Source organism: Lotus japonicus, chromosome 4 (genome assembly GCF_012489685.1).
Source record: "Lotus japonicus ecotype B-129 chromosome 4, LjGifu_v1.2".
Classification (NCBI taxonomy): domain Eukaryota; kingdom Viridiplantae; phylum Streptophyta; class Magnoliopsida; order Fabales; family Fabaceae; genus Lotus; species Lotus japonicus.
The window spans coordinates 78,969,607-78,980,095 of NC_080044.1; the positions used below are offsets into that span (position 1 = coordinate 78,969,607).

The following is a 10,489-nucleotide window of genomic DNA, read 5'->3' on the forward strand; positions in this document are numbered from 1 at the left end:
CATAGAATTAACATTTTTCATATTAAATGTCTGCGGCACCAATTCATTAAAGTAATTAACACTAGTTCATTAAAAGAATTACACAGACTGACAGACGTAACAATGTATCTACTATTATCTCTTATATTTAATGGTGAAAAAAATCATTATATGATGATTTCATCTCAAATTTGTTTTGAAAGACATTTTTTCTCAAATTGATCAATATATTTTTTAGATTGGTGAATAAAAATTAGAAATGGGGGTAACTTTTGAGTGGGATAACGGACCTGTTATTGTTCTTTTTTTTTCAACTACAGAGAGATGGAGAAAAAAAATTGTCCTATGAGAATTCAACTACCACTACAACAAAAAGGCTTTTTGCTGGCAATAAATATTTCTTTTAGCGGCAATAAAAATGGCCGCAATGGCTTTTTCCGGCGAACACCACTTCGCCGACGCATCGGGGGTCAGCAAAGGCTTGACCAAAGGCACCGCAACCGATCAACTCGTTGTTGCGCCATCGGATCGACGTCGTGGTGTCCTTGAGGAGAGGTGGAGACAGCGGTGGTGGTTTGGAGAAGACTCTGGAATTGCGGATGCAGTCGCTGATCTTGTCGTTCGTCGGCGGTGGTGGTTTCCTCCGAGCGAGTGTTCGTCGTTCTCCGGCGAAGAACGAAATACCAGTGATCGGCGGACTGTGGCGATCTCTCGCTCTATCTTGTCGTTTACATTCACGCGATCTCACCTTGTCCATCGGAGAACCTTCAGGAGTTTCAGGCGATGCTGGTGACTTGGGTGCGAGACAGAAACGATGGAGAAGAAAGAGTGCAGGGTCGTCGCGGGAGTGGGTCTTTAGTGGCATTAATGTCTAATTGCGGATATAGACGAATTATTTCCGACCAATTTCCTCTTAATACAATTTTTTTTTTAATTTTGTGATTAAATTAGCGGCAATAATGTCATTGCCGCTATTTGATTGTCGTTAAAAGACATTTTTGTTGTAGTGTACATATTTGAGCACATTAGTACTCGAGCACTTGAATTATCCTAAATTGTCCTTTGAAAAACTACAACATATCTGAGCACAATACTACTCAAGTACTTGAATTATCTTAAATTATTCTTGGATATTACAGCAGTGTGGCTAAGTCTCAGGTTAAATCTGCGCATAAATCTAACACATGAGGATGAGGTTGGTCTACCCCTGCTTGAGTAAGCTCAAATTGCTTCTCATCTACTGATACCCTAATACAAATTTTGTGGTAATTGACCTAATTCCTCGGCTCACTCCCTACAAGGCTACAACAACCTGATTTTTTTCCTATTTGTGACACATATTTAATGATGAACATGTTTTATAAATAAAAAATAATTTATTCACACAATAATTACACGCTAATCTCACATAATGAGATATATGATAAGTGATTATTTTGTCAATTTTAGTGAACTTTCAAATGTTGTTAATATTTAATTCATTTCAATACAACAAATCCGGATATGGGATATTTGCGCGCAGATTCAGATTCATCATCACTACAATTATTTCATCTCTAGCTTCATTTCTTGACATTTCAACACATTCTCAAATGCAACTTTGCCAACATGGTTTTATACGTACAGCTGTCTTTCAGGTTTTGGGTTCAACTATCATCTCCCTATTATAAGTTGAGGGTTCGAATCTCCCTCCGTCAGTAAAATCTCAGATGGTGAACAACTCTCTTTAGGAAGATTTCCTATTTGAGAGTGAGCATTTGTTGGCCTCTCCAGATACCATTTAAGATTATGAATCTTGTTAAAAAAAAGAAGATTGTGAATCCTGGTTCCATGTGGCAAATTATCACACAGTCATTTTTGTTCATCTCCAGAACATTGTAGATGTGCTTGTCAAAACGAAATATAGGCAACCAACCCTTGTAGAAGTGTTAATGACTTGCCCATTTTTGTGAAAAGTTAACTTTTGGTGCCCAAGTTTACCTTCCTCCTCTAGCACTGTACAACACAACTACACAAGGTCTCCTCTGCCTTCATGTCAAATTTGAAGCTTGGAGCTAGAGTTAAGGTTTGATCAAAGCTACCACATCTTATTCTCATCTCAGTCTCGCAGCTCTACTGTTGCCACCTGTTCAAAGACGCAATAGATTCTTGAAAGACAAATATCACTAATAAAACAAAATGAAATCATATCACAAAGTCAAAGCTACCACATCTTATCCCCGAGAAATCCTACTACCCTTCACGTGATGCAGTATGCTGTTAATGATAATAAGTGGGAATAGGATATGCAGTTTCAGTATGTCCCTTAACTTGCTATCCTCTACATTTCAGTCCTCTGTAATTCTGTACGAAGAAACAGAAACAATCATGCCATCTGAGGGAGTTAGATTGCCTCCAGGGTTCGTGAAAGAATGATTAACACAAACTGAAAACTTAAATCAAGGCAAACATCAGTCATCAGTGGTGGAAGATGTTTTCAGTTTTTGTTAAGGGACCGCCACCATTCAAGAGTCAGAGAATCAAGCAAACTTTGATATGCAATTTACTAAAACAGGCAGAAGACATGTTTTGAAAGATCTAGAGTTCTCAAGTCGTGAAGATTTTGTATCTGTAAGACTGTAACCATATCTCCATAGTTCTTAGTTAATATCCGGTAATTCTGATTGCTTGAAAACACTGACTCTTGAATGCCACAAACCAGTAATGGCGGCCGAAAAACCCGAAAAACGGGTTGCAAATAAGTTAGTGGCGGTCCTAAGCTGCTAGAAATTTATTATAAATACTAGCGGTTATAAGCCACCAGAAAGTGTATAAATATACTGGCAGTTAAATGTGATTCAATACAGGCGGTCCTAAGCCGCCAGAAATCGAATACAAATACCGGCGGTAAACATAATTCGTTTCTGGCGATCCTAAACCGCCAGAAATGTATGGCAAATACTGGCGGTTAAATTCAACAAATTTATTTGTGGCGGTCCTAAACCGCCAGAAATTTGTCAAAAGCATGACCCCCACAAAGTGACTTGCGGCAGTCGTAACAAATTCATTAGTGGGGAAGATGCAATAAATTCATTAGTGGCGGCCCGACACCGGCAGAACTTGGTTGTAGACCTTGATGCCACAAATTGACCGGTGGCTGTGATGAACAACTAAAAACTTGGTAGCAAATAAAATGTATAAATAATTGGGTAGATTATCTCTCGAAAGAATTCTCTACTACATGCCATTTTTGTTAAATAAATGAATTTTAAAACACAAAGTATTTCATGAAAATAGTAAAAGTAATTAAATGAAAAAATTGGTTTCTGATTTATTTTTTCTCATGTAAAAAAATAACAAATTAATGAAAGGATATAACGGTAATTAAGAGACGGAAAATGCGTCAACTCCCATTCCTACGGTGATTCCAATAGAAACGCCGTGTACTCTGCAATGAAAATCCCGCCTTTCTTCCGTGTCTCCCACTCTGTCTATTCTATCTCTTCGCTTTTTAAATTTATATAATAATAATAACGTATTAATATCATATAGTACTGTTACTTTTTGATTAAAAATCAAAATCAAAATCAAAATCAAACGATGAAAAGTAAAAATATAATAATAAAATAAAATAGTATACGAATCGTATTCATGTTTGGTTTGGTTTGGTTGTATCTAACTGGATTCTGTTGTTAAAGCGCTTCAATTCCAATTTTCCCTCTCTGCACTGCAACCCCCAATTCAGGTTCTTCTTCTTCCTCTCTTCTCAATCGATTCAAATTCTCATTCATCGTCATTCGTAGATTCAATGTTTCTCTCTCTCTCTCTCTCTCTCTCTCTCTCTCGTATCTCCAGATTCCATTCAAATCACTATCAAATTAACGCGTTTCTCTCGGTTTCACAATTTCCTAATTCGGAACAACCTACTTTATCAATTCTTTGTTTTTTCGGAAATAATCGCTTCTTCCTTTTGCTTTTTGATTTATATATGGTATCATATGATTTAGGAATTAGGAATTAGCGAATTGATTTGATTTGATGGAATTGAAGTAAATGCATTTTGATTTTTCGCTTTACTTTGCCAGTTCAATGGTGGTATTTGATGATAAATTGATAATGATTCATGTTTCGTTGTAATTGTAAATGCTCAGGTTGATTGAATGAGTTTCATGATGGTGGATTTGGGGTTTGCAATTCTGAGATGGGTTACCAGCCCTGACGCTTCCGTTGCGTCGATTTTCGGATGGCTGATCACCGGATCGTTTGGACTCGTGGCGGTTGTATATGCTGTTCTCAAGTGGCACCGGAGATCGTATTTGAATTGGATTAAAGCTGCAGCCAGAGAGAAGAAGAAAGTTTGGAAGAAGTTTAGAGTGCCTCTATCGGAGCATTTATGGGTTGAGGATTTTACTTACAGGGAGCAGCCGTCCACTTGCTGTTTCTGCTTGACTTCGCTATGGCCGTCTCAGAATTTAGGCACGACGGCGTTACCGCGTACTCCTCTCCATCGTTGCTCGGTTTGTGGTGTTGCAGCTCATTTCCTTTGCTCGCAGTTCGCGTCGAAGGATTGTAAATGTGTGGCTCAGGCTGGTTTTAGTCATGTTCGACATCACTGGTCGGAAAGATGGGTTAATGTGGATGAGAATCATGAGATGTCTGCTTTTTGCTTTTACTGTGATGAGCCGTGTGGTGTCCCGTTTGTCAAAGCTTCTCCTACATGGCATTGTCGGTGGTGTCAGCGGCTAATTCATGTGAAATGTCATAACAAATTGACTGCAGAGTCTGGTGATTTTTGTGATTTGGGATCCTTGAGGCGAGTTATCCTCTCTCCTCTTTGTGTCAAAGAAGTTGAAGAAGATCTAAAAGGAGGGCGACTGAGTTCTATTATAACCTCTTCTGTTCGTGGTCAGATTAGAAAGCGGCGTAATCGCAATAAACATGGAGGTAGTTGCCATGCTAATGGTAAGTTGCGACGTAACTCAGTTACTGATGCAACATTTTTCGATCAGGTGTTGAATGGCCTCCATTGGAATAAATCCAGCGATGAGAAACTCTCTGACCACAACAACAATGGTGGAGTGTCAAGAAATGGAACTTCTACCCCTACTGAAATCAAGAAATACACATTGGTTGATTTGCCCCAAGATTCAAGGCCTCTTTTGGTCTTCATCAATGCCCGGAGTGGTGGGCAGCTTGGGCCTTCACTTCATAGGAGATTGAATATGCTACTAAATCCTGTTCAGGTGATTACTTTGTCTCTTGTATAAAAATGCTTTTGCCTATTTTCTCAGTAATAGAATGTATTATGAGCCATGTTGTGAACTTATCTTTTAGATCTTATTCAGGGTGAGATTGGATTATATGATTTAATAGTTTGTTTGATTAGTAGTTAATTTTTGTGATATTAGATAAAAAGTTACTTGATTCTATCCTTTGCTATCCTTCATACTGACATGAATCTATTGTAGATGGGGAAATATGAAAAATCTGTGTGTAATAGTTGTTTCGGATGAATAATGACTCTTGTTGAAGACAATTGTACTTTAACTCTTTTATTTCCAACTAAAATTCTGTAAAGCCGAAAAGTTATCGAACAGCATGCTAATATTTGTCTACCTGCTTCAAATTTTCAAACATAATAATTATTATTATTTGTGAACTTTCTTATAGTATAAGATTTTTATTCTACTATAATGTTTGACCTCTGACCTGTTAGCTGAACATGATGTAATCTGGATTCATGATCTTCAAGCATAAATTTTTTACACTATAGGTTAATGAGGTGGAAATTTCCTTTTCTTTGTGTTTGAGAAAGAAAAAAAAAGCTCTAATTGCATTATTAAGCATGATATAAAGAAGTCAATGCTTAATATACAACAAGCATTGATATAAAGAAGTCTTGACTACCTTGTGTCTATGTCTTGGATCCATATAATTCCTGATTTTCACAGACTTGTTGGGTATGCTATCATAATCTGTTCACAAGTTTCTACTGTAGTTAAGATTATTAAGCCTAATTGTCTTTTTTCAATACCAATGCAACATGATAAATTCAACACTATATGCTTTGTTGCTGTTATCTTTCAATGTTCTCATCAAAATAGTGCTTTCTTTAAAAAAAATCCCCCTTAAAATTCTTTTGTTATTATTAGTGGATATCTGTATGATATATCATACAACGTATCAATATTTTATTAAATTATACTGAATAATTATTTTAAGAGATAATTGTTGATAAAAATGATTTCTCCTTTTTTTTATCTACTAGCTATACTTGTCTGGATATAGATAATATTTTCATTTCATATTGTAGTCTCAATAGACATTTTCTGGTTTTGGATATTTACTGTAGATCTTTGAATTGGGTTCTTCTCAAGGTCCTGAGGTAGGGCTGGAATTGTTCAAAAGTGTACGCTATTTTAGAGTGTTGGTATGTGGTGGGGATGGCACCGTTGCGTGGGTCCTTGAAGCTATAGAAAGATTCAATTTTGAGTCACCTCCGCCTGTTGCAATCCTTCCTCTAGGCACTGGAAATGATTTGTCTAGGGTACTGAATTGGGGAAGAGGCTTCACTGCCCTTGATGGACAAGGTGGGTTGACCATGCTTTTGCATGACATTAGCAATGCAGCAGTTACTATGCTAGATCGCTGGGAAGTTAAAATTGCAGAAGAAAACTCTGAAGGAAAATCTTATGAAGTGAAAACTAAATCCATGATGAACTACCTAGGTACTTTTCCCTGAAACAAAAACTATATTGGATTGTTTCTTAAGAATTATTTACATCTGCAGCCTACTTTAACAGGTATTGGATGTGATGCAAAGGTTGCATATGAATTTCATGTTACCAGAGAGATAAATCCTCAAAAGTTCAATAGTCAGGTAGATATCCTCCCTTCTTTGATGTTTTATTATTGTAAGATATTTGTTCATGTTAAACCGTGTCAATTGTCTAGGTGTCTTTCAATTTACATTCTTTAAACTTCCATTTTAAACGAAGGGCAATATTTATAAAAAATTATACCGATGGTACATGCTAAAAGGCTAAGCTTATTCTAAATTGGCCTTATTGGTATTAGGTGCCGATTGTAGTTGACTGTGAAAGAAGCTTATTGAGTCTGATTCTCTTAATGTTTCTTATCATACCTCTTAATGGCAACCAAGAGAGACCACTGTGATGATGAGTGGATGACCAGCAATATGGTTTTTGGACATTTTAATAAAGTATACACGTGTCTACTTCTCATTTGAGCCCTTATGTATTTTTTGTTGTTCTCTTATCTAGGGAATTTAACTTGTGCAATCCGTGAAAAGCCTTCTTATTTTTTTTTTGGCTTTATTTATCTCTGATGATTATTCTAATTGGCAGTTTTTGAATAAATTACGGTATGCTAAAGAAGGAGCAAGAGACATTATGGACAGAGCTTGTGCTGACTTGCCTTGGCAAGTATGGCTTGAAGTTGACGGTAGAGACATTGAGATTCCTAAGGTTAATTACTTATGATTGTTTTTGTATTCAAGTTGCTAATATATGTTATGAATATCACCTTAAATTTTTTATGTGTAAAGCATTATTTATTATTTCTTCTTTCACATTCAGGATTCAGAGGGCTTAATAGTGCTTAATATTGGGAGCTATATGGGTGGTGTAGATCTTTGGCAAAACGAGTATGAGCATGATGACGACTTTAGTCTTCAATCCATGCATGATAAAATGCTTGAGGTGGTATGTGTTTGTGGAGCATGGCATCTGGGAAAACTTCAGGTATATGAGACTTAATCTTATACAATTGTGAAATATCGAATCAAGTCTTCATAATGATACTGTTAATTTAAATTATTCTACTGGCTCAAAATCAACTAAATTATATATCATATGTTTATAAAATAATGGTCTGATTACATTAAGCTTAGAATGATGCATTATATATTTAATGATATAATTACTTACTTAGATTAGTCATTGAACTAAGTAACTTGAACACCAAAAGCACCAAACTGAATTTAACATTTAACATTAAAAAGTAAAAACAGTGCAAGCTTTTTATATGCTCACTCTACATTGGATAAATGGATAATTGATAGAACTTGGAATTAAAGTAGCAATAATCAAGACTAAGCTCCTTAGAATATCCCACCGAGCCCTGTGTTAGAGACCAAGCCCTGTATTAGAGACTGAAATCACAGAAAATGCTGGAAGAGAGAGGAAATAACAGTGGAAATTCTGCAAACACCTAGAATATCCCACCGATCCCAAAACATCTCTACCTCACTCGAATCTTGCCCAAACCTTCCTCACTCCTCTCCCTCAGATTTTTCCCTCCGCATGGTAATGAACAAATTGCTCCACTAATTCATTCCCCTTTCATGTGGCGACTGCTGTCTTGGTTGTTAACAAGAAACAATTTCTTCTTTTGTATGTTTCTCTGTTTCGATGACAGACTCTTGAGTTTCTCCAACTCCCTCATTCCTCCTATACACCTGCATAATTCAGCCCATTTCTCTTCATTCTGGAATAAGCATGCCTCAATGACCGATGAATAAAACAATAAAGTAATTAGTTTAAGTTCTGGTACATGTTTTAGTCTTGCATCTTTCTCCATTTGAAAGTCTTACTTGTCCATTTAGTGTATATGATTTCAAATATGAACTGATGTTGGTATAAAATTAATTTATTATTAATATACGTAAATAAAAAGTTCCATACTATAGTGGCAACCTAGTTTCTTTTTTAAAATTTAATGCCTTTGTCTGTTGAAATTATTTTTCAGATATTGTACAAGAGGTATTGGAAGGGGTTAATGTAAAAGATAAATTTGCAAGTTCATGGTACATTAGTAAATAGTAATGTTTGATTTACCGTATAGGTTGGACTTTCTCAAGCAAGAAGACTAGCTCAAGGTAAAATTATCAAGATACACTCTTCCAGTCCTTTCCCAGTTCAAATCGATGGGGAACCATTTATCCTCCAACCAGGCTACTTAGAGATAACTCATCGCGGGCAGGTAAGGGCATGCTTCCACACTTTTGTGGTAAATTGTATTCCGCATTTCCTCATGGTACATCTTTACGCACATATGTCCTTATGCTTACGGATCCATAATGAACTTCCACGGGTGGGGGGCTTGATTTGTAGCATGATTGAATTTCACAGTGAAATGTTCTAGAATCATTTATGGTTGGATCAACTTTAATTTCTTCAAATCAATTCTGAAATCCGAAAGCTACTTAGTGTTTGTTTGGAAATACTTCTACAATTAATTTTGAAGCCGACATTTATTACGGGAGAAAAGCTTAAGTGAGTAGCTATTGCGCGTCATAATTGATTATGAGGAAAGTGAAGCTGTTCTGATCCAAACATGCTATCACAAAAGCTTATCCCAAGAATTGATTCTTGCTTTAGAATCAATTGTAGAAGAATTTCCAAACATAAATTTAGCTTTTTAGTAAATGTGTCTTTGATTATGTGCAAATTGTGAAATCAAATTAAACATCCACTAGGTTGGATTCTGAGAACAACCCCAAAACCATGTTTTTGGAGGGTTTTCAAAGGGGAATCCAACAAGAAAACACAATAACTTTCACTTCTGTATGGTGGCCGATATTATGGAGGGGTTCTTATTTTGCTGTTTTCAGGTATTCATGTTGAGGAGGACTTCTGAAGATGAACCAAAAGGGCAAGCATCTGCTATAATGACCGAGGTATTACTAGATGCCGAGTGCAAGGGCATTATAAACGCATCTCAGAAGAGAGTTCTTCTACAGGACATGGCCATCCAACTCTCTTGAGATCTATCTTTCAGTTCAGTCACAGCATAAATAGTTGCCCTTACTTAGGGTTTTTGTCCTCTAACCCTTTTTCATATGACATTTTTGTGGTAATTCTAAAGAAATCAGAGAGAAGGATATAGTTCCACGAAGCAGCTAATGTAAGAGAGTGAAAGCTGCGAGGCGGCATGGTCAAGTCAAAGTTTCCATTTTGCTGTGTGTAGATGAGTGGGTGAAACTCCATGTACATTCTTTATAAATGTGTGAAGATAAAACGAAGAACCAAATGTGAGAGGACAGTAAAGAGGTGAAAAGTGGATATAAAATATGGAGTGTGGGAAGATCAGTACCACATGTTTTCTTGAAATTTTAGTTCTTTCACCTCACCGAGAAGATTAGGAGAAAAAAAAAGAGGATATTGATGAAAAGAATACTCATTAGCATTAGTATTTGTTAACAAATTTCTAATTTGAAAAGGTAGTATTAGTGAATTATTGTGTTTTTAGTATAACACTCTTTATTCTTTACTTTTATCTGCTTAATTAGTGTATATTCCTTTCCATTTGGCAAATCGTGGTGTCCAATGATACCCTAGAATCCTTCAAGGTTTCTTTATCCAGTAGTATTCATTCTAGATAGGTTTGTGTCACGATTATTGTCAACGCATGTTGAAATTGGAGGCCGTTGTTTCTTTGTAGAAGAGAATTAAAATTATTAATCACTAACCATGATCTTGATTTATTTATTGGCGTTTAGGTTATTCGG

The 10,489-nt window shown here is 36.2% G+C and overlaps 1 protein-coding gene across 1 annotated transcript; it reads left to right on the forward strand.

The window, feature by feature from the left end:
* The first annotated feature begins 3,582 nt into the window (after positions 1-3,582).
* On the forward strand, positions 3,583-10,215 carry LOC130711659 (diacylglycerol kinase 2). The gene is made up of 8 exons (XM_057561366.1): positions 3,583-3,703; positions 4,110-5,201; positions 6,311-6,686; positions 6,762-6,838; positions 7,326-7,445; positions 7,557-7,721; positions 8,824-8,961; positions 9,593-10,215. The coding sequence occupies exons 2-8, from the start codon at positions 4,119-4,121 to the stop codon at positions 9,743-9,745; spliced, it is 2,112 nt and encodes a 703-aa protein (XP_057417349.1). The 5' UTR covers positions 3,583-3,703; positions 4,110-4,118; the 3' UTR covers positions 9,746-10,215.
* The last annotated feature ends 274 nt before the right edge of the window (positions 10,216-10,489 follow it).